The 23671-nt window shown below is 45.0% G+C and overlaps 1 protein-coding gene across 1 annotated transcript in view; it reads right to left on the reverse strand.

The window, feature by feature from the left end:
* The window catches only part of ITFG1 (integrin alpha FG-GAP repeat containing 1), a 349655-nt gene that overhangs the window by 297298 nt on the left and 28686 nt on the right, over positions 1-23671 (reverse strand). Inside the window, exon 6 of the mRNA XM_077451682.1 lies at positions 11627-11721. Within this exon, the coding sequence (XP_077307808.1) occupies positions 11627-11721 (95 nt within the window). The remainder of the gene's footprint in view (positions 1-11626; positions 11722-23671) is intronic.

Here is a 23671-nt window from a genome sequence, read left to right on the forward strand (position 1 = left end):
GTGGCAAAACATCTGAATGAGATTATAAGCTGTTTGGAAGATCATTATTAGTAAATAAATAATAACTGTACTCCTAGTACAATTTTTCTTTAAAGCGGAGGTCCACCCTAGAAAAAAAAAAATTACATAAAAAGGCTCCTAAAAATGTGAAAAAAAAAACAATTGATTACCAGATAATGGCTGTTGCTAGGCAGATTGTCCTAATCTGCCACTTCCTATTCTGGGGTAGTCCTCAGTCTTTTCCTCTTCGCGTTGTCTTCTGGGGAATGGGGCGCGCTGTCTTCTGGGACCTGTGTGTGTGTCCCAGACCACAGCCGTCCATTCACAAAGCAGCCCGCGTGACTCGCGCATGCGCAGTAGGAAACGGCCAGTGAAGCCGCAAGGCGCCACTGCCTGTTTCCCTTATCCAAACAAAAGAACTCACTGCTCCAGGTGAGACAGGAAGCCTAATGATATCACAGGTGCCCGCCTCGGCTCGCCCCCCCCCCCCCCCCGCATACAATCAACACTGAAGAAATGGCTGCACTCCAAGATCCATCAAAATTCTTATTTAATAAAGAACATCCCAAGTGTTACAGACAGTACAAATGGTAGACGCGTTTCACACACTAACCGGTGCGCTTATTTATTACCTGTTTCCCTTAGTTCGAATAGTGCCGCCGGGACCCTATCCGATGGACGTATCGGCCTCGGGCAGCCGACATCGCGGGTACCCTGGACAGGCAAGTGTGGTTATTAAAAGTCAGCAGCTACATTGTTTGTAGCTGCGGACTTTAAAAAAAATTAAATAAAAAATTTCAGCTGGAACACTGCTTTAACTACTTGCCTACCAGGCACTTTCACCCCCTTCCTGCCCAGGCCAATTTTCAGCTTTCAGTGCTGTCATACTTTCAATGACAATTGTGCGGTCCTGCAGCACTGTACCCAAATAGTATTATCATTTTTAGAGACAGAGTCTCAGAGGGATGTCCATTGTTTGGTCTTGTCCCCTAGGTGGGGGCACAATGGGTGAGGGTACAATCACCAATGAATGCTGTATATTGGAGGACACAGGTGGACACTACTTTACCAAACACTTGAATAGTTCAACGTGGTTTCTCCACTGCTGCAAGTGGAGATGTATGCAAGCATTTACACAGCACAAGCGGATATTTTTTTAAGCAAGATGCATGGCTGAATATCCAAGTTTTGCCACTACAGCAAGTGGAGGTTCATGCAAACATCCATACACCAACAGACATTATAAAGACTGTATTATTGTTTACAGCACTTTTATTATTATTATTAATTACTCTTTATTTGCAAGATTGGTCTTTTGCAATATAGTAAGGAAGATTTAAAGAGACAGTAACACTGATTTTGGTTGAAGCAGTGCAGGGTCATTATTGTTTATAATTTTGTATTGTTACACTTTTGTATGACAGTGTGTATAGGTGTGAGCGATCCAATTTTAAAGCGGTTCTTCACCCTAAAGGGGAAGTTGCGCTAATCTGATCCCTCCCCCCCTCCGGTGCCACAATCGGCATCTTTCAGGGGGGAGGGGGGTGCAGTTACCTGGATAATCCAGGTATCTGCACCCACTTCCGGGCAGACCGCCGCAGACCCCCCGCCCCCCCGTTGTGTTCTGGGAAACACACAGTTCCCAGGACACAGTGGGGGACCAGAAGAGACGCGCAGCGCGACTCGCGAATGCGCAGTAGGGAACCGGGCAGTGAAGCCGCAATGCTTTACTTCCCGATTCCCTGACAGAGGATGGCGGGGGCAGCAGCGAGACGAGCGATTGCTCGTCATCTGCCGCCGACATCGCTGGAACCTGGGACAGGTAAGTGTGATTTTATTAAAAGTCAGCAGCTGCAATATTAGTAGCTGCTGGCTTTTAATATATTTTTTTTAGGTGCAGAACCACTTTAAATTTCACATTTGGCAGATGCAAATAATTACACATTGTTTAACACATAGCAGCGCGCAAGTGTATACAGTATCTCACAAAAGTCAGTACACCCCTCGCATTTTTGTAAATATTTTCTTCTATCTTTTCATGTAACAACACTGAAGAAATGACACTTGTCTACAATGTAAAGTAGTGAGTGTACAGCTTGTATAACAGTGTAAATTTGCTGTCCCCTCAAAATAACGCAACACACAGCCATTAATGTCTAAACCTCTGGCAACAAAAGTGAGTTCCCCCCTAAGTGAAAATGTCCAAATTGGGACAAATTACCCATTTTCCCTCCCAGGTGTCATGTGACTCATTAGTGTTACAAGGTCTCAAGTGTGAATGGGGAGCAGGTGTGTAAAATTTGGTGTTATCGCTCTTTCTCTCATACTAGTCACTGGAAGTTCAACATGGCACCTCATGGCAAAGAACTCTCTGAAGATCTGAAAAAAAGAATTGTTTCTCTACATAAAGATAGCCTAGGCTATAAGAAGTTTGCCAAGACCCTGAAAATGAGCTGCAGCATGGTGGCCAAGACCATACAGTGGTATAAAAGGACAGGTTCCACTCTGAACAGGCCTCACCATGGTCCACCAAAGAAGTTGAGTGCACATGCTCAACGTCATATCCAGAGGTTGTCTTTGGGAAATAGACATATGAGTGCTGCCAGCATTGCTGCAGAGGTCTAAGGCGGTGGGTGGACAGCCTGTCAGTGCTCAGACCATATGCCACACACTGCATCAAATTGGTCTGCATGGTTGTCATCCCAGAAGGAAGCCTCTTCTAAAGATGATGCACAAGAAAGCCTGCAAACAGTTTGGTGAAGACAAGCAGACTAAGGACATGGATTACTGGAACCATGTCCTGTGGTCTGATGAGACCAAGATAAACTTATTTGGTTCAGATGGTGACAAGCGTGTGTGGAGGCAACCAGATGAGGAGGACAAAGACAAGTGTGTCTTGCCTACAGTCAAGCATGCTGGTGGGAGTGTCATGGTCTGGGGCTGTATAAGTGCTGCCAGGAATGGGGAGTTACAGTTCAGAGAGGGAACCACGAATGCCAACATGTACTGTGACATACTGAAGCAGAGGCTCTTCCAGAGACTGGTGCCGCAGGTCAGTATTCCAACATAACGACCCCAAACACACCCCCAAGGCGACCACTGCCTTGCTAAAGAAGCTGAGGGTAAAGGGGATGGATGGGTCAAGCATGTCTCCAGACGTAAACCCTATTGAGCATCTGTGGGACATCCTCAGACAGAAGGTGGAGGAGCACAAGGTCTCTAACATCCACCAGCTCCGTGTTGTCATCATGGAGGAGTGGAAGAGGACTCCAGTGGCAACCTGTGAAGCTCTGGTGACCTCCATGCCCAAGGGGGTTAAGGCGATGCTGGAAAATAAAAAAATATTGACACTTTGGGCCCAATTTGGACATTTTCACTTAGGGGTGTACTCACTTTTGTTGCTAGCGGTTTAGACATTAATGGATGTGAGTTGAGTTATTTTGAGGGGACAGGAAATTTACACTGTTATACAAACTGTACACTCACTACTTTACATTGTAGCAAAGTGTAATTTCTTCAGTGTTGTCACATGAAACGATATAATAAAATATATACAGAAATGTGAGGGGTGTACTCACTTTTGTGAGATACTGCACATTGTTTGTTTTTTTTATCCAAAAGTTTGACTTTCACTTCCATTTTAAACTGAATGGGTTGTTTTACAGGATGATTGTTTCCTTCCACTGGGAGATTGTCTGACGCTTGTGGTTGGACCACTCTTCTACATCCATTGTCAATATCAACTCAGCCTAGCAGTGTCGAAACTTGCAGAATAGAATGTTAGAAAGATCTCCTGCTGCCGTTTTGGAGTTCTCCCTTAAGAGAATCCGTGAAACGCGCTGACCCCAATCACAAAACCCCATCACCCCACTTAGTCAGCCTTTAAAAGGCTTCGTTTCAGCTCCACTTCCTCCTCCATACACTGAGAACATCATTTAAAATTTCACTTCCAATTAAGTTTTGATTATGCAAATGAGCCTTACTTAACCCATCAGGGTCAGCGGATATAGTCTGTCAAAACACAGTGGGCAAATTTCACTTAATCTGACAATACGACTTATTCGGTCTCCACGGGCAACGCAAAAGTACCAATTTGTGATCAGCAGGTATTTAAAACTCATTATTTTCCTACTACACACGTGGCAGGTGGGCTGGCATTTTATGGGAATAAATATATTGGAATGCATAAATGGATTTAAATACGCCTGAGTTAAAGGGGCAGAACATCTCTAATGCCGGGTACACACGACCGGACTTTGACAGCAAAGGTCCAACAGAACGAATCTGTCGGACAATTGGATCATGTGTGGGCTTCATCGGACCTTTGCTGTCTAAAAATCAGACGGACTTTAGATTTAGAAGATGTTTCAAATCTTTCCGATGGACTCGAGTCCGGTCAAAAAATCAGTTAGTCTGTATGCTGGTCCGATGGACGAAAAACGATGCGAGGGCAGCTATTGGCTACTGGCTATGAACGTCCTTATTCTAGTCCAGTCGTACGCAATCACATTAGAATCCGTCGGACTTTGGTCTGATTGTGTGTGGCCAAGTCCGTTCATTCGGAAAGTCCGTCGGAACCCCGCCAAAAGTCAGTCGGGAAGACCGTCGGACCTAGTCTGCCGGAAAGTCCGGTCGTGTGTACACAACATAAAGGAACCATTTGTCTACCTGCCTGCCGCATTGGCTGTGCAAACAAGCAGGATTCTTGCTGTGACCAAGGTGCTACTAACACCCAGGGTCACAGTGAGGGGCCCGGGACCTCCGGGATCAAGGTATCTCTGGACTGGTGATCACTGTCATTTGACCATAGTCATCTCACACAGTGATGATGCCTGAACGCTGCTCTGCCCAAAAATCTGTCTCCCTCCGCCCCTCGCTGATAAGAGGCAGACAACTGAAATCTGCTATATTGTAGTTAAGCACTTAGTAGCCAACTGAGGATAATTTAATGAGAAATCTACATTGATAAAAAACAGTTAAAGCTAAATTATAGGGAAATAGAAATTGACTATTTCCCTGACGAACAGTAACCGTGCCTCTGATATACTTTCCTTTCCAGCAGAAAACACTGAGAGCTCCAAGAAAAGTGCAAGCAAAATATTCCTAACACACCCGTTCCTGAAGGTGGCTGTGCACTACGCGTGCAATTATTAGTCAAGTTGTAATTTTGTGGATTCATTTATTGTATTTATCGGCGTATAACACGCACCCCAAGTTTAGGAGGGAAGTTTAAGGGAAAAAAATAAAAAATAAAACTTACATTTAAATGCCCATCAATGCAGCCTTATCAGTGTCATCTTCAGCCTTGTCGGTGTCATTGCAGCCTTGTCAGTGTCATTTCCAGCCTTGTCAGTGTCATTGCAGCCTTGTCAGTGTCATTTCCAGCCTTGTCAGTGTCATTGCAGCCTTCCTTACAGCCTTGTCATTGTCATTAGCAGCCTTGTCATTGCAGCCTTGTCAGTGTAATTGCAGCCTTGTCAGTGTCATTTGCAGCCTTGTCATCGAAGCCCTGTCAGTGTCATTTGCAGCCTTGTCATTGCCGGCTTGTCAGTGTCATTTGCAGCCTTGTCATTGAAGCCCTGTCAGTGTCATTTGCAGCCTTGTCATTGCCGGCTTGTCAGTGTCATTTGGAGCCTTGTCATTGCAGGCTTGTCAGTGTCAGTGCAGCCTTCATTACAGCCTTGTCAGTGTCATTTGCAGCCTTGTCAGTGTCGTTACAGGCTTGCATTGCAGCCTTGCTGCTTAAAAATGGTGCTGCCGAGATACAGAGCGGATGTCCTGTGTATCTCGGCGGCGCTCGGTAGCTCTTAGTGGCATTCGGCCGCACTCGACGGCTTTCCGAAAGCCACGAGAACGGCCAAAAGCCACGAGAAGCTCACAATCGGTGGGGGATCGGCATATAACATGCACCCACGATTTTCCCCTGATTTTAAGGGGAAAAAAGTGCATGTTATACGCAAATAAATATAAAATTATTAAACAACTACAGTGCTCTCTGTCAATCCAAAATGTTAATAAACCTCAAACTTGAAAATTTAAGAAAGATAAAGTGAGGGTTTGGCTTTCTAAGGCCTCATACACAATGTCGTTTAAAAAAACGAGCTGTAAAGTTAGTACCAACGGCAGGAAAAAAAAAAGAAGAGGTGTTAAAAAAAAATGTATTCACGTTTTGCATTGGCGTCAATGCGTGTTTATCCGCAATAGCTTTCAGACGCATTTCTCTGCCTATATTCAAAATCAATTGTTCCCTATGGGAAGCCAATTGAAGTCGCAACAGAAGTTCCTCAACTACACTTCCGCTTGATCCCAACCTAAAACCATTTGTTACCAACCTTTGGCATATTTACTGACTATGCTTCTGCTTGATCCCTAAATGCTATATCTGCTACTGGACCCTGGCTTGCTCATCTCCTGGAGGGGCGATCCTGAGGACCACGACCTGGTACCAACACACAGCAAAGCCCATCTCCACCATCAGGAGCTCTGGTGAATACGGGTTTGTGCTTTGACCCCACACCTTGGGTGAGTCCAAGTTATCAGAGTGACCTGCTTGTATACTTATCCAGCTCGTCAGTGGGAGACTCTGGACTGCTATAGCTACTGGTCTCCGAGCCCGATTCCGGACCATGACAAGGGCAATTATATGAAGCAGTTGCCTTGTTGTGCATGGGCAAAGCATCAGCTCACCTTAAAGTCTTCTGTCTCGCAGGCACATAATACCCATGGGCATGAAGCGGTTATGAAACCTTTGCTACCCCCGGTCCTTCGGTAAGAAGCTAACAAACACTAATTGCGTGTACAGCTCGTCATAAAGACAGCGGGATCTGCTCCACTACTTTCAAAGACAGGACATTGATTGTAGCTGTAAAATCTAGGCTTTGTAATAAAACTGCCAAGCAGACCGCGAAAGCGCCTGTGTTTCTGAAATTATAAAATACAAGTGTTTCTATAATTAAATGCCCCAAGATTGTGTTTTTTTTTTTATTGGCCGGGGAACACAGAAAGTGGGCACATAACAAAGTAAACCTGTCATAAAGAAAGTTGTTATTTGTTTTTAACAAACTCTGCCACGTACGCCCCTCTTTATCCGATAACGCTATGCTGCTCTTCTCTGTAGCTCAGATAGGCACAAGCACTGCACATCAGAGGTAGGTTGTATTGGTGCAATACCCAAGTCTTGTATTCTGATCTCCCTGGCTCTAGGTGCTCCATTGGACCTCAAAGCTATTCAGGGCCTGTTCACACTTTTCCTATAGTAATGCACATTACAATAAAAGTTATTCTAAATGCAATTTAAGGACAGTCCGCTGCCGGATCATTTGGAGCACTGCCTGCGGGTGGAGCTGATGATCAGGTAAGTACAACGGTTTCTCCTCTTTCCTATATGAAACAAGCTATTAACCACTTCAGTAACGGGCCTATTCTGGTACTCCCCTCCTACATGTAAAAATCATAATTTTTTTGCTAGAAAATTACTCAGAACCCCAAAACATTATATATTTTTTTTTAGCAAACACCCTAAGGAATAAAATTGCGGTCATTGCAACTTTTTATCTCGCAAAGAATTTGTGCAACAATTTTTCAAACAACAGTTTCATGATTTAAAAAAAGAACAAATAAGTTAGCCCAATTTTTTTTATATAATGTGAAGGATGATGTTACGCCAAGTAAATAGATACCGAACATGTCATGTAAAATTGCGCACGCTCATGGAATGACGCCAAACTTCAGTACTTAAAAATCTCCATAGGCGACGCTTTAAATTTTTTTACAGGTTACCAGTTTAGAGTTTCAGAGGAGGTCTAGTGCTAGAATTGTTGCTCGCGCTCTAACGCATGTGCGATACCTCACATGTGTGGTTTGAACGGCGTTTACATATGCGGGCTGGACTAACATGTACGTTCGCTTCTGAGTGTGAGCTACCGGGGACAGGGGTGTTAAATTATTAATATATATATATATATATATATATATATATATATATATATATATATACATTTTTTTTTTTACTTTATTTTTACTTTCTTATACAACATTTTTTTTGATCACTTTTATTCCTATTACAAGAAATGTAAACATCCCTTGTAATAGGAATCATTCGCGACAGGTCCTCTTTATGGAGAGATGGGGGGTCAATAATACCCCACATCTCTCCTCCAGGCTGGAAAGCGTGAGATCGGAAAAAAAAAAAAAATCTATGATCTCATGCTTACCAGATGCGATTGTTTACAACCGCGGGCCGGACGTGACGTCATAACTTCGCGAACGGGCCTCTGACAGTCATAGAGATGACCGGTGACCATCTGGTCAACGGTCATCTCTATGCTCGTCATACGGCGGGGGGGGGGGGGGATTCTTTCTCCGGGTCTCGATAGCGCAGGAGAGCCCGGAGAAGCACCGGATGGCGGCGGGAGGGAGTTGTCCCCTCCCATCACCTATAAGAAAGATCAAGCGGCGGAATTGTCGCTATGATCGTTCTTATGGTGCACAGAATCACTGGCTGAAAACAAGGATATCTGAATGATGCCTGTAGCAGCAGGCAGGCATCATTCAGATATTCCCACTGAAAGTCCAAGTCCAGGAAGTCATATGACGTCCTTGGACGGGACGTGTTTAAAGCGATTGAATTTTTTTTTTAAATAGCAAACATGTCATACTTGCAATGGTTTTGCACAGAGCAGCCCCGATCCTACATACAGTGCCTTGAAAAAGTATTCATACCTCTTGACATTTTCCACATGTTGTCATGTTACAAGCAAAAATCTCAAGCTCTGTCAGATTGGATGGAGATTCTCAATGTGATTTAGGTCTGGACTGTGACTGGGCCATTCTAACACACGAATATGCTTTGATCTAAACCATTCCATTGTAGCTCTGGCTGTATGTTTAGGGTCATTGTCCTGCTGGAAGGTGAACCTCCGCCCCGTCTCGTCTTTTGCAGACTCTAAGAGGTTTTCTTCTAGGATTGTCCTGTATTTGGCTCCATCCATCTTCCCATCAATTCTGACCAGCTTCCCTGTCCCTGCTGAAGAGAAGCATCCCCACCACATGATACTGCCACCACCATGTTTCACGGTGGGGATGGTGTGTTCAGGGTGATGTGTAGTGTTAGTTTTCAGCCTTTTGCTTTTAGGCCTATAAGTTTGATTTTGGTCTCATCTCTCTTCTTCAACATGTTTTCTGTGTCCCTCACATGGCTTCTTGCAAACTGCAAACAGGACTTCTTATGACTTTCTTTCACCAATGTCTTTCTTCTTGTCACTCTTCCATAAAGGGCAGATTTGTGGAGAGACGACTAATAGTTGTCCTGTGGACAGATTCTCCCCCCTGAGCTGTGGATCTCTGCAGCTCCTCCAGAGTTGACCTCTTGGCTGCTTCTCTGATGAATTCTCTCCTTGCCCGGCCGGTCAGTTTAGGTGGACGGCCATGTCTTGGTAGGTTTGCAGTTGTGCCATACTCTTTCCATTTTCGGATGATGGATTGAACAGAGCTCTGTGAGATGTTCAAAGATTGGGAAATTTTCTTTTTTTTTAAACCTAACCCTGCTTTATACTTCTCCTAAACTTTATCCCTGACCTGTCTGGTGTGTTCCTTGGTCTTCATGATGCTGTTTGTTCACTAAGGTTCTTTACCAAACCTCTGAGGGCTTCACAGAACAGCTGTATTTCTACTGAGATTAAATTACACACAGGTGGACTCTATTTACTAATTAGGTAACTTCTGAAGGGAATTGGTTCCACTAGATTTTAGTTAGGGGTATCAGAGTAAAGGGGCTGAATACAAATGCCCCCACACATTTTTCATATATTTATTTGTAAAATATTTTGAAAACCATTTATAATTTTCCTTCCATTTAACAGTTAGTTGCCACTTTGTGTTGGTCTATCACATAAAACACATTTATGTTTTTGGTTGTAACGTGACAAAATGTGGAAAATATCAAGGGGTGTGAATACTTTTTCAAGGCACTGTAGTTACAGTAGTTGGTGAGGTTGAAAAAAAAAAAAAAAAGACACCAGTCCATCCAGTTCAACCTATGATGTGTGTGTGTTTATGTAAATAGTACATTGTATACCCCTGAATGTTGTGGTCATTAAGGTGCCCAGCTAAAGGATCTCAGTCAGGTGATAGTCAGACCATTGTTCCTAATTTTGTTGGACAGTTTACTGACAGGGATAGTACCAGCTGATTGGAGAAAAGCCAACGTGGCACCAATATTTAAAGAAAGGGCTATGATAGGGGAGCGTTGAAGACCCACGCTAGACCATGGAGGGATCAGTCTGCAGGGGAACACTGGAGACCGACACTAGACCATGGAGTGATAAGTCTTCAGGGAAGCATAGAAGACCAATGCTAGACCACAGAGTTATGAGTCTTCAGGGGGCACTGAAGTCCAACTTTACACCACGGAGTGATGAGTCTGCAGGGGAGCATTGAAGACCGACGCTGGACCATGGAGTGATATGTCTGCAGGGGAGCATTGAAGACCAACGCTGGACCACAGAATGATCAGTCTGCAGGAGAGCATTGAAGACCAACACTGGACAACGGAGTGATCAGTCTGCAGGGGAGCATTGAAGACCAACGCTGGACCACGGAGTGATCAGTCTGCAAGGGAGCATTGAAGACCAACTCTGGAAAACTGAGTTATCAGTCTGCAGGGGAGCATTGAAGACCAACGCTGGACCACAGAGTGATCAGTCTGCAGGGGAGCATTGAAGACCAACACTGGACAATGGAGTGATCAGTCTGCAGGGGAGCATTGAAGACCAACGCTGGACCACGCTGTGATCAGTCTGCAGGGGAGCATTGAAGACCAACGCTGGACAACGGAGTGATCAGTCTGCAGGGGAGCATTGAAGACCAACACTGGACCACGCTGTGATCAGTCTGCAGGGGAGCATTGAAGACCAACGCTGGACAACGGAGTGATCAGTCTGCAGGGGAGCATTGAAGACCAACGCTGGACAACGGAGTGATCAGTTTGCAGGGGAGCATTGAAGACCAACGCTGGACCACGCTGTGATCAGTCTGCAGGGGAGCATTGAAGACCAACACTGGACAATGGAGTGATCAGTCTGCAGGGGAGCATTGAAGACCGGTGCTAGACAACAGAGTGATGAGTCTTCAGGGAAGCATTGAAGACCAACATTAGATTTTGGAGTGATGGGTATTTCGGAGGCACTGAACCGCAGAGTAATGAATCTTCAGGGGTACATTAAAGATCAACACTAGACCACAATGTGATGAGTCTTCAGGGGAGCATTGATGCCAGAGCTACATTTATTATTTGAATAACAACTGAAGTGAATAAGTAAAATGAAAGAAAACTTAATAAAACTGGCAGTGGGTATTCGGGTATCTACTGATGACTGCCATTCTAGAACTGTAAATTCAGCTAGGTGAGACTACGAAGGAATGAGGGGGCTCTTTAACTGACCCTTAAAAAAAGACTCCACTGAGGGAAGCCTATTTGTTAGAGAATAATCTGTAGTTCTCAGGAGGCATAAGTTGTAGTAGTATATGTTTTACGTACATTTATCTACATGTTGGAAGAGAATTGATAAAGAAAAATACTCAAGGCTTTGGTCAACAATGACAGAAATCTTTTTTTGCTTGAACTTACCAGCTGTAAAGTCTCCGGTTAGGTCTATAAAAGCATGAGAATGAGGAAAGGCCATTGGACGTGTTGTGTTCAGGTTTGCGGTCACTGTCAAGCTTCTACATAAAAAAAAAAAAAAAAAAAAAAAAAGCAAGAGAAAATAAAAATTCCACATAATGCCGACTTGTATCCAGTGATGACAGATAAATACATTGTAAGAAGGCACTTTATACTAAGGACTTTTTGATTCATTGTGGTCCACCACACCTTAATTTGTTCCCCTTCACCCCAATATGCACTTTAAAAAAAATCATCATCATCATCAGTCTTCCATACCTTGCACTAATCAGAATCAGGCAGAGACAGCTGTATGTAAGGCAAGTTCAATTTCTCTATAATGATATAGTATATCTGTGCTATATGCCAGCAGGAGGAACATAAAGAAAAGACTTGCATGGCTCCGCTTGCTACCCTAATATAAAGACTATACTGCAAAACTGTGTTGAGGACTATAACGCATATCTTTGTGTTGAGGACTATAACGCATATCTTTGTGTTGAGGACTATAACGCATATCTTTGTGTTGAGGACTATAACGCATATCTTTGTGTTGAGGACTATATTGCATGTCTTTGTGCTGAGGACTATACCCCACATCTTTGTGTTGAGAACTATACCCCTCGTCTTTTCCGTTGAGGACAATACCCCACATCTTTGCTTTGAGGACTATACGCCACGTCTTTGCGTTGAGGGCTATACGCCACGTCTTTGCGTTGAGGGCTATACGCCACGTCTTTGCGTTGAGGGCTATACGCTACGTCTTTGCGTTGAGGGCTATACGCCACGTCTTTGCGTTGAGGGCTATACGCCACGTCTTTGCGCTGAGGGCTATACGCCACGTCTTTGCGTTGAGGGCTATACGCCACGTCTTTTCCGTTGAGGACTATATACCACGTCTTTTCCGTTGAGGACTATATACCACGTCTTTTCCGTTGAGGACAATACCCCACGTCTTTGCTGTTGAGGACTATACACCACGTCTTTGCGTTGAGGACTAGACCCCGTGTCTTTGCGTTGAGGACTAGACCCCGTGTCTTTGCGTTGAGGACTAGACCCCGTGTCTTTGCGTTGAGGACTAGACCCCGTGTCTTTGCGTTGAGGACTAGACCCCGTGTCTTTGCGTTGAGGACTAGACCCCGTGTCTTTGCGTTGAGGATTAGACCCCGTGTCTTTGCGTTGAGGACTAGACCCCGTGTCTTTGCGTTGAGGACTAGACCCCGTGTCTTTGCGTTGAGGATTAGACCCCGTGTCTTTGCGTTGAGGACTAGACCCCGTGTCTTTGCGTTGAGGACTAGACCCCGTGTCTTTGCGTTGAGGACTAGACTCCACGTCTTTGCGTTGAGGCCTATACGCCACGTCTTTGCATTGAGGCCTATACTCCACGTCTTTGCATTGAGGCCTATACTCCACGTCTTTGCATTGAGGCCTATACTCCACATCTTTGCGTTCAGGCCTATACTACACATCTTTGCGTTCAGGCCTATACTCCACATCTTTGTGTTGAGGCCTATACTCCACATCTTTGCGTTGTGCGTTGAGGCCTATACTCCACGCCTTCACGCTGAGGCCTATACTCCACGTCTTTGCGTTAAGAACTATACCCCATGTCTTTACAGTAAAGGACTATATCCCTTGTCTTTCTGTTAAAACCTACACACCATGTATTTGCATTGAGAACTGTACTCCACGTCTTTGCGTTGAGGACTATGCCCCATTGTGTTCCATCAGAAATACCTGAATAGTGCCAACAATGGATTGGCTGCAGGTACTGATTAGTCCATAACTTTTTTCCCTGTACGTTAAATTTTCCATTCGAGGGATGTTGGGAGAGAGGCAACAAGCAGAGCCACCCACTGAGCAAAATTTCAGCAATTTCATCAGGAACACGCTTCGTGCATGAACAGCTTCTGTGTCCAGCGTTGTAGTTTACACAGGGCTAGGGGCTCCAGTGCTGTTGCATTGGGGGTTAATTTACTAAAAATGTGGAAAATCTGGTGCAGCGCTGCATAGAAACCAATCAGCTTCCAGGTTTTATTGTCAAAGCTTAATTGAACAAGCTGAAGTTAGAAGCCGATTGGCTATAATGCACAGATGCACCAGATTCTGGTCCAGTATTAGTAAATATCCCCTAGTGTACAGGGGGGAGCAAGTATTTGACACACCTGAAAGTGTGGAATCCCTGCAGGACTGCAGTATGAAGAGACTCAGTGGCTGAGTTTGAAGACACAGCCTCATGGAATAGGTAAGCCGATTAGGCATCTGGGCAGATCCTGACATTCATTGAAGCGCCAGGTTGGGACGAGCCACTGGCTCAGACTCTAAGCGTCTAAGCTCAGAGTCTGAGCCATCTGCTGATCAGGTATCTGGGTGGAACCCGACATTATTGTAAGGATCCACTGCAGAGCCTCGACCAGCTCTGTGATATCAACTGACAGCAGACTTTAGCCCTCTGTCAGCTGAATCTGGGTCACAGGCCCAGATAGCAATGATAACTTGCCACAAATTTGTGGCACTGTTAAATTGCAAGTGTGCTAACTTGCTGCACATGGGAAGTTGTGCACTTGCAGAGCACTTGAAGCACAAGTTCTAGCTGACACGTTTCCAATTTGTAGCAAATTTGCCTGGCAAGTCTCTAGCAATAGCAAAGTTACAGTGGTGAGTCTACAGCAAGAGCTCTGCAAGTCTAGTTTCATAGTTGGTAAGGTTCAATAAAAACAAATGTCCATCCAGTTCAACCTGTGTAGGTGTATGTGTATGTGTCAGTGTTGATAATCATTTCCCATATCCCTGTATGTTGTGTTCACTAAGATGCACATCCAAGAGTCTTTTAAAAATATCCAAACTCCCCACGGACACCGCCAGTTTTGGAAAAGTGTACTACATTCTTATCGCCTTGACAGTGGAAAAACCCCTCTGCAGCTTAAGGTTAAACAGCTTCTCCTCCAATCTCAATATGTGGCCCCGTGTCTTCTTACACTCCCTGAGACTGAATAGTGTCCTCCCTACGCTGGGATCACCATTGAGGTATTTGTAAATCACTATCATATCTCCTCTCCAGCGTCTCTTCTCCATGGAGATTACATTTAGGTGCTTGTAGTTGTTCCTCATAATTGAAGTCCTACAGTTCCCTAATTAATTTTGTTGCCCTTCTCTCTCCAGCTCCAGCACATCCTTCCTGAAGACTGGAGACCAGGACTGTTCGAATACACCAGCTGTGGCCGGGACCAAAGTTTTATAATGTAGTAGGATTATCGTTTTATCCCTGGAGTATATCTCCTTTTTAATGCATGCCAATATTCTGCCAGCTTTGGTAGCTGCAGCTTGACATTGCATGCTATTGCTCAGTCTGTCTTCTTCTAGGAACCCCAGATCTTTCTCCATCCTCGATTCCCCCAGAGGTTCTCCCCCTAGTGAGTAGTTTGTGCTTATATTTTTAGCCCCCAAGTGCATTACTTTACATTTAACCGCTGACACACATATAAGTGGACAGAATGGCTCGTACAGGCGTATGGGTGTACCTGTACATCCCTTTGAATTTGACGCCTTGCGGGCACGCCGATGCAAGCAGCATGCCCAGGGGTCCCGTGAACTTGATGTTCACCGGTGGCAGCAATCGTGAGGCGGAGAGGCAGAACAGGGAGATGTAAACAAGGAATTTCCCTGTTCTGCCTAGTGACATGACAGGGATATACTGCTCCCTGTCATCGGGAGCAGTGATCACAGTTAGAAATCACTCCCTAGGACACACTTAACCCCTTGATCGGCCCCTAGTGTTTAAAGTGGAAATAAACCCATCAATTTAAACAGTAAAAAAAAAAAAAAAGGCATGCCAGGAATGCTAACTGCACATTGGCTGTGCTCTCAGCCAAACTATCAAACCATCCAATGGCTGGTGTCATAACGAATCACATGTGCAGCACCATAGCAGTGGAAGATTAAACAGAGGCAAAGATGGCAGCTTCCTTGGCTGAAAACGATAGGGGAGTTTACTTCCACTTTAACCCCTTCCCTGCCAGTGTCATTTATACAGTAATCAGTGGCTATTTATAGCGCTGATCGCTGTATAAAGGACAGTGGTCCCAAAATAGTGTCATAATTGTCCGATGTGCCTGCCATAATGTCGCAGTCCCGATAAAAAAAAAAAAAAAAAAAACGCAGATCGCCGCCATTACTAGTAAAAAAAATAAAAATAAAATAAAATAATAATAAAAATGCCATAAATATATCCCCTACTTTGTAGAAGCTATAACTTTTGCGCAAACCAATCAATATACGCTTATTGCGATTTTTTTTACCAAAAATATGTAGAAGAATACGTATCGGCCTAAACTGAGGAAAAAAGTGTGTTTTTTTTATATTTTTTGGGGGATATTTATTATAGCAAAAGGTAAAAAAATATGCTTTTTTTTTCAAAATTGTCAGGTGATCAAATACCACCAAAGGAAAGCTCTATTTGTGTCAAAAAAGGACGTAAATTTTGTTTGGGTACAACGTCGTACGACCGCGCAACTGTCAGCTAAAGAGACGCAGTGCTGAATCACAAAAAATGCTCTGGTCAGGAAGGGGGTAAATCCTTCCGGAGCTGAAGTGGTTAAACCTAATTTGCCATGTAGTTGCCCACTCCATTATTTTAAAATGTAAAATTTCTACATTCTGGCGTGAAGTTAGTTATTGCCCTGCTTATTTTTGTGTCGTCTGCATAAACTGAGAATGAGCTATACATCCCATCCCCTATATCATTTATGAATACATTTACACCCCTTTCACACCAGGGTGTTTTGCAGGCGCTATAGCGTTAGAAATAACGCCTGCAATCCGCCCTAAAGAAGCTGTACCATTGTGTGTAGTGTGAAAGCCCCGAGGGCTTTCACCCTACAGCGGTGCGCTGGCAGGACGTCAGAAAAAAGTACTGCCAGCAGCTTCTTTGGAGCGGTGAAGGAGCGGTGTGTTTATCGCTCCTCCACCGCTGCTGCCCATTGAAATCAATGGGGCAGCGCTGTAATACCGCGGGCAAAACGCCGCCATTGCGGCATATTGCCGGCGGTTTTAACCCTTTCGCGGCCGCTAGCGGGGGTAAAAGCACCCCGCCAGGGGCCGAAATGCGCCGCAAATCAAACGGTAAAACGCCGCTAAAAATAGCCGCGTTTTACCGCCGACACAATGGGCGGGGTGGTGTGAAAGGGGTCTAAAACATAATTGGTCCCAAGACAGAGCCTTGGAGTACCCCACTTACCACTCCAGACCAGTCTGAGTACACGTTATCACCACCCTTTGGACCCGGCCCTGTAACCAGTTTTCTATCCAATAACACTATGGTCCATGCCTAAAGACCTCTGTTTGTAAATTAAGCGTTTAAGGAGAACTGTATCAAATGCTTTTGAAAAATCCAGATACACAACATCCAAAGACCTCCCCCTATCTAGATGGCATCTCACTATCTCACTTTCTAGTAGAATGTTAACAGATAGGTCAGGCAGGAACAACCCATTGTAAACCTATGCAGATGACTGCTAATCACACTGTTTTCATCAGCAAATTTTTGGATATAGTCGCTCATCATCCCCTCTAATAGTTTACATACTATTGATGTTAGGCTGACTGTCCTGTAGTTTCCAAGCATATGTCTCTGCCCTTTTTTGAATATTGGTACCATATTGGTCTACAGCAGGAATATTCAGCCACAGTGACCCCTGTGGTTGGAGGACTATTGCACAACATAACTGAACCAGAATTTGCAGCAGACCTGCAGTATGTTTGTGATGCAGACTTGCTGCAATTTTGCAACAAACTTGTGAAGCCTGGCAAGTCTAGCAATAGCTTACCAAGTCATTTTTTCAAACTTGAAGCAAAATTGCTTGCTATCTGGAGGAGAGCAGAAAAAAAAAGTGAAATCCTGTGATCCACAGAAGTATGGCAAAAAAAATAAAATAAAAAGCTTTGCCCGTAATTCTCCTTCAAAAGGCCTGTTCAGAATGTTGATGTGCATTGCAGTTCCTTACCATGCATGTGTTAAAGGAGAAGTATGGGTTTTGGGTTCTTTCCCCTTTTTACCTAGGTGGATGCAGCATCAGGACGATGCTGCATCTATCCCCTGGCGTCTCTACACCGACAACCAAGCCATCGAACACCGCCAATGGCTCAGTTCTCTCGGCTCCCCAAAAGGAGAGCTGCTGACTGTCAATCAGCAGCTCTCCTGCTCTGCTCCTCCACGCTCACTGGAGCGCTGAGCTGTGGAGGGGCAGGGATAAGCTGTCTCAGTGGTTTGCTGAGAGGCTGAGACTGCCATCAGTCCAGGCAGCTGGCGGATCCAGACTTCCTAAGTCGGGATGACGCGGCGCCTGGACTGAACTTGGTGATGTCAACAGAGAGCGGACTTCAGACCACTCTCTGCTGAAATCGGGTCACAGGAGTGCAAAATGAATTGCAGTCATGTGACCCTTAGGAGAAGCCCAGACAAACGAGCTCAGGCTGGACTTCTCCTTTAAAGTGGACCTTCCGCTCATTGGAATCCTCCCCCCCTCCGGCGCCACAATTGGCACCTTTCAGGGGGGAGGGGGTGCAGGTACCTGTACAGTACAATAATCTGCACCCACTTCCGGCATAGCTATCTGCGGAAAGGGGCGTAGATTACGCCCCTTTCCGAAAGTCCCCCGCTGCCTGCTGGGAAACACACAGATCACACAGATCCCAGAGGCAGCGGGACCATCCTTATTGCACAGCGCGACTCGCGCATGCGCAGTAGGGAACCGGGAAATGAATCCGAAAGGCTCCACTTCCTGATTCCCATACCCAAGATGGCGGCAGCACCCGAGAGACGGTCGAGAGATCGGCTTCGGGTGCCGACATCGCGGGCGCGCTGGGCGGGTAAGTGTCACTATTTTAAAAGTCAGCAGCTGCAGTATTTGTAGCAGCTGGTTTAAAAAAAAAAAAAAAAAAAAAAAAAACGCGGACTCCCGGCGGACTCCCGCTTTAATGTGTGTTGCATTGAGCCAGCTCATTGATTTTCTCAATTTTTCCCAATGCAGTGCAGTACAGCACACAGGTGGCTCATATGTAATATGCAATAAAATGCACAAGTGCTACAGAGTTAGTCAGGTTGAAAAAAAAAAAAAAAAAAAAAGACACAAGTCCGTCTAGTTTAACCAACTGAAAAAATGTATGCAACGCTCAGTCAACATTTTTCTTGTGTTGTGCAGAGACAATGCATGAAAAAATGTTACAATCAGGCTAGGTTCACACTATAGCGATGCGGGAACGCCGCAAATCCGTGGCGTTTTCCCGCATCGCATGCCTCCCGCCGGCAGTTCACACTGCCCTATGCGGACTGCTGGGAGTGTCAATGAAATCTTAATGACACCCCCAGATCCGTCCGCATATCGCAGTGCGATCTGCACACTCACACAGGAATCGGATCGCATGGTGTGAACACCCATGCGATCTGATTCTGTTGCGGACCAAAAAAAGGGTCCCGTGCGAGTTTGCTTGCGGGAGAGATGCGAATTCAGCCATACTATCTGTATGGCTGAACTCGCATCGCTACGGAGATCGGATGTGATTTGCACTGCAGTGCGGTGCGAATCACATCCGGATCTCCCCCCGCAGCAGTGTGAACCCAGCCTTAAGGAAAAAAAAAATAGTGACTTGTAAGAGAGAGGATTGGGAAATGTGTAGCCACTGGAAAGGCTCGGGCTGTGTAACAGGAAAGACACAGTCCTTGGATTTGTACATCAAGCGAGCAGCGAGGTGAACCTACATTTCCATCCCGTGTATACATTTCCTGCAGTAAGCACGATGGAGCAAAGGAAGAAGCCAGTGCGCCTTTAACCGTATCGCTGGAAAATAAAATTGCTACTGCGGAAAATCCCCCTCACTCCAGTCTCCCATCTCCTTCATCCAACATAATGAGCCGATAATGAAAAGCTTCTAATATTCACTTATAGAAACCCTAGAAGGAGAATACGCTCAAGGCAAATACATTTTCTCCGAGATGCTGCATGAACGGGTTTGATTTATGCTCACAGTACGTACGACTTCAAAAAACGCTTCATGCAGTAAATATCCCATCAATTCTGGGAAGGCGGCGAGGCTCGAGCATAACGAGGACAGAGCTGTGAGAAAAACAAGTTAGGAGATGGAACAAGAGGGAGCTGTCACAGGGAGTTAAATGTATCGGCGTACAAGAACCGATCTGATCTTCATTAGAATAGATTACCCAGCCTGCAACTGCAGAGGGGAAAACATGACAGTGATGAGAGAACGTTGATGACGGCTGACCTGGGTACGGGCTGAAAATGCACGAGATTTTTAAAGAGCACCTATTGTGAGGAAACACAATGGGGCAAAGGGGGTAGCCGGTGTTGGACCTGGTTCAACCAATGAATTTTATTTATTTGTTTTGTTTTTTTTTAAACGTATTTTAATAGAAGGTTTAGAAACTTTCCAATTTCATGTTTCATTTATGTGGTTAGCTTTAGGGCTGCAACTAACGATTATTTTCATAAAATGGATTAGTTGGCCGATTATCGTTTCGATTAATCGGTTAAAGCGGGAGTCCGCCGGGAGTTCCCCCGTTTTTTTTTTTTTAAAAGCCAGCAGCTACAAATACTGCAGCGGCTGACTTTTAAAATAGTGACACTTACCCGCCCAGCGCGCCCGCGATGCCGGCACCCGAAGCCGATCTCTCGATCGTCTCTCGGGTGCTGCCGCCGCCATCTTGGGTATGGGAATCAGGAAGTGGAGCCTTACGGCTTCATTTCCCGGTTCCCTACTGCGCATGCGCGAGTCGCGCTGCGCAATAAGGACGGTCCCCGCTGTCTCTGGGATCCGTGTGTTTCCCAGCAGGCAGCGGGGGACTTTCGGAAAGGGGCGTAGATTCTGCAGAATCTACGCCCCCTTTCCGCAGAGAGCTATCCCGGAAGTGGGTGCAGATACCTGTACTGTACAGGTACCTGCACCCCGCTCCCCCCTGAAAGGTGCCAATTGTGGCGCCGGAGGGAGGGGGAGGATTCCAATGAGCGGAAGGTCCACTTTAGGGTGGACCTCCGCTTTAATAACCTTTAAAAAAGTGGGTCAAATTGACGTTCATTTTCAACCAGAGTGACGGGAATATTTGGAAATAATAGAAAACTTCTTAGGCTGGGTTCACATTGCAGCGATGCGGGAACGCTGCGAATCCACTGCGGGTTCCCGCATCGCATGCCTCCCGGCGGTAGTTCACACTGCCCTATGCGGACTGCTGGGACTGTCAGTGAAACGTTAATGACACCCCCAGATCAGTTCGCATATCGCAGTGCGATCTGCAAACTCGGACAGAAATCGGATCGCACGGTGAGAACACCCATGCGATCCAATTCGGCTGCGGACCAAAAAAAGGGTCCTGTGCGAGTTTGGGCCGGATGCGACACGAATTCAGCCATACTATCTGTATGGCTGAACTCGCATAGCACAGAGATCGGATGTGATTTGCACTGCAGTGCGGTGCGAATCACATCCGATCTCATAAACCGCTGCAGTGTGAACCCAGCCTTAGTCAAAGGAATTTTTTAGACAGTGTATGTGGTTTTCGTTCAGAAATTACATTCATTTTAAAAACAGAATGTTAGAAACAAGTGAAAATTTCAAACAAAATTCTTTCAGCAAATGTAAAACGATTTTTCATCTGAATATTCTCATCTGAAAATGGATCCGTGTGGCCAGCATAAGGCTCGGTGCACACCTATGCAGTTTTTGCTTTTGATCTGTTTCTGCCGTGCTTTTTGCTGTACGTTTTGATTTTTGCGCACGTGATTTTGCTGCAATTTGCATTTTTCCTTATTCTTTTGGGCAGCTTAAAAAACACAAATTGCTGCAAAAACGCATTACATGCTTTTCTGCAGCTTCTCCATTGAAGTATATTAAACCAATAAAGCATCATTTTGCGGTTAAAAGTCCCTGACCCTTTCAGATGTGAACGTGTCCCATAGGAAACCATGTAAATGAACTGTAGTGCATTTCTGGAAAAAGCACCAATAAACACATAGATGTGAACCCGGTCTAAGACGTTTAGTAACATAATGGGGTTAAAAAAAAAAACTAAAATTAGCCCTTTATAGTAGAAAAAAAGCAGATAATCACTACTGTAAGGGGTTCATTTTTTTACTGTAGAACAGTGAGTAATATTTACAGCAGCGATTATTTGCTCTTTTTGTACTATAAAGGGCTCATTTTATTATTTTTTTTAACCCCCATATGTTACTGGCGATTAATCGATTATGAAAATAGTAATCGATTAATTTCATAATCGATTAGTTGTCGATTAATTGATTAGTTGTTTCAGCCCTAGTTAGCTTGCTACGACGACACTACTTGGAAGTTAGGATTGGGGGTCGGGGGTTAGGGGCAACAGGCCCAGCTTGTAACAAAAGGAATATATAGAGCAAGGGTCTCAAACTGGCGGCCCTCCAGCTGTTGCAAAACTACAAGTCCCATCATGCCTCTGCCTGTGGCTGTCATGCTTGTAACTGTCAGCCTTGCAAAACCTCATGGGACTCGTATTTTACTCGCAACAGCTGGAGGGCCGCCAGTTTGAGACCCCTGATATAGAGGGAACACAGGAATCAAGTCAAGGAGTCACACTTTTAATAGAGCAAGATTAAAATGAAAGAGAAAGAGCATTTAAAGTGATTGGGAAGTCTAATTTTTTTTTTAAATAACAAACTTACTTACCTGCTCTGTGCAGCTGGTTTAGCACAGAGAAGCCCAGATCCTCCTCTTCTCATGTCGCTCTTTGCTGCTCCTGGCTCCTCCCTCCTGTCGAGTGCCCCCACAGCAAGCAGCTTTCTATGGGGGCACCTGAGCCGAGCTGCGGCTCTGTGCGTCAATGCAGACACGGAGCTACTGCTCGGCCCCGCCCCTCTCTCTCCTGATTGGCTAACGGACTTTGATTGACAGCCACGGGAGCTAATGGCACCACTGCCTTGTCTTAGCCAATCAGGAGGAACTCGTGGATATCGCTGGACAGAAATGGGGCTCAGGTAAGTATTAGGGGGTGCTGGGGAGGCTGCTACACACAGAAGGCTTTTTATCTTAAATGCATAGAATGCACCAAGTAAAAAAAAAAAAAAACCTTCTGACTTTAAACTCTTTTAAGTGGAGAGCAAATAAAGGATAAAAGGGAAGCTGGGTCGTCGCCTGAAGCTCGGTCGTCACCAGCAAATGTGATGCAAGCCCAACAGAAATATTCCATATGGGATTTCACATACACCTTTATCAAGTCCAACTGAGCATCTCCAAGAACACTTGCCGGGCTGAGCTGGGTGAACTCATAATTACAAAACAGCAGCTCCAACTCAAACCACTCAAGCCTTAGGCCCCTATCACACTTGTATGACTTGGGACTGCAAAGTCCCATGACAAGTCCTTTCCCAATGACAACCATTCATATTAGTAGCACTTCAAGTCGTGCCGACTTCAAAAGTAGTCCCTGCACAACTTTGGTTCAAATTTAAAGCGAGTTACACAGGCATTCTCAAAAATTGCGGCGGGAAAATAGCGTGACTTTGAAGTCGCAGTAGTGTCAAAGGGGTCTTACTCAACAACAAGATAGAGAAGAAGAGACGGAGGAAAGAGGGAAGGAAGGAAAGAGGGAAGGAAGGAAAGAGGGAAGGAAGGAAGGAAGGAAGGAAGGAAGGAAGGAAGGAAAGAAAGAAAGAAAGAAAGAAAGAAAAGAAAGAAGAGAAAAAATTTAGAGACAGGTGGAAAGAGAAGAGAGAGTGGAAGAAAGAGAATGTGTGTGGAAAAGAGATAAAGAGGGAAAGGGAAAACAAAACAGAGAGCGAGGGAAAGAGAAAGAGTGGGGAAAAAGGAAAAAAGAGAGGCGAGAGGGGACAAAAGAAGAGAGAGAGAAGGAAAAAGAGGCAGAAAAAAAAAGAGGGAGAAAAAAAAGAAAGAGGGAGAAAAAAAAAGAGGGAGGGAGAAAAAAAAAGAGGGAGGGAGAAAAAAGAAGAGTGTGAGAGGGAAAAAAAAAAAAAA

This window comes from Lithobates pipiens, unplaced genomic scaffold (genome assembly GCF_037356315.1).
Source record: "Lithobates pipiens isolate NorthernLeopardFrog02 unplaced genomic scaffold, aLitPip1_a1.2 Scaffold_10, whole genome shotgun sequence".
NCBI lineage: Eukaryota > Metazoa > Chordata > Amphibia > Anura > Ranidae > Lithobates > Lithobates pipiens.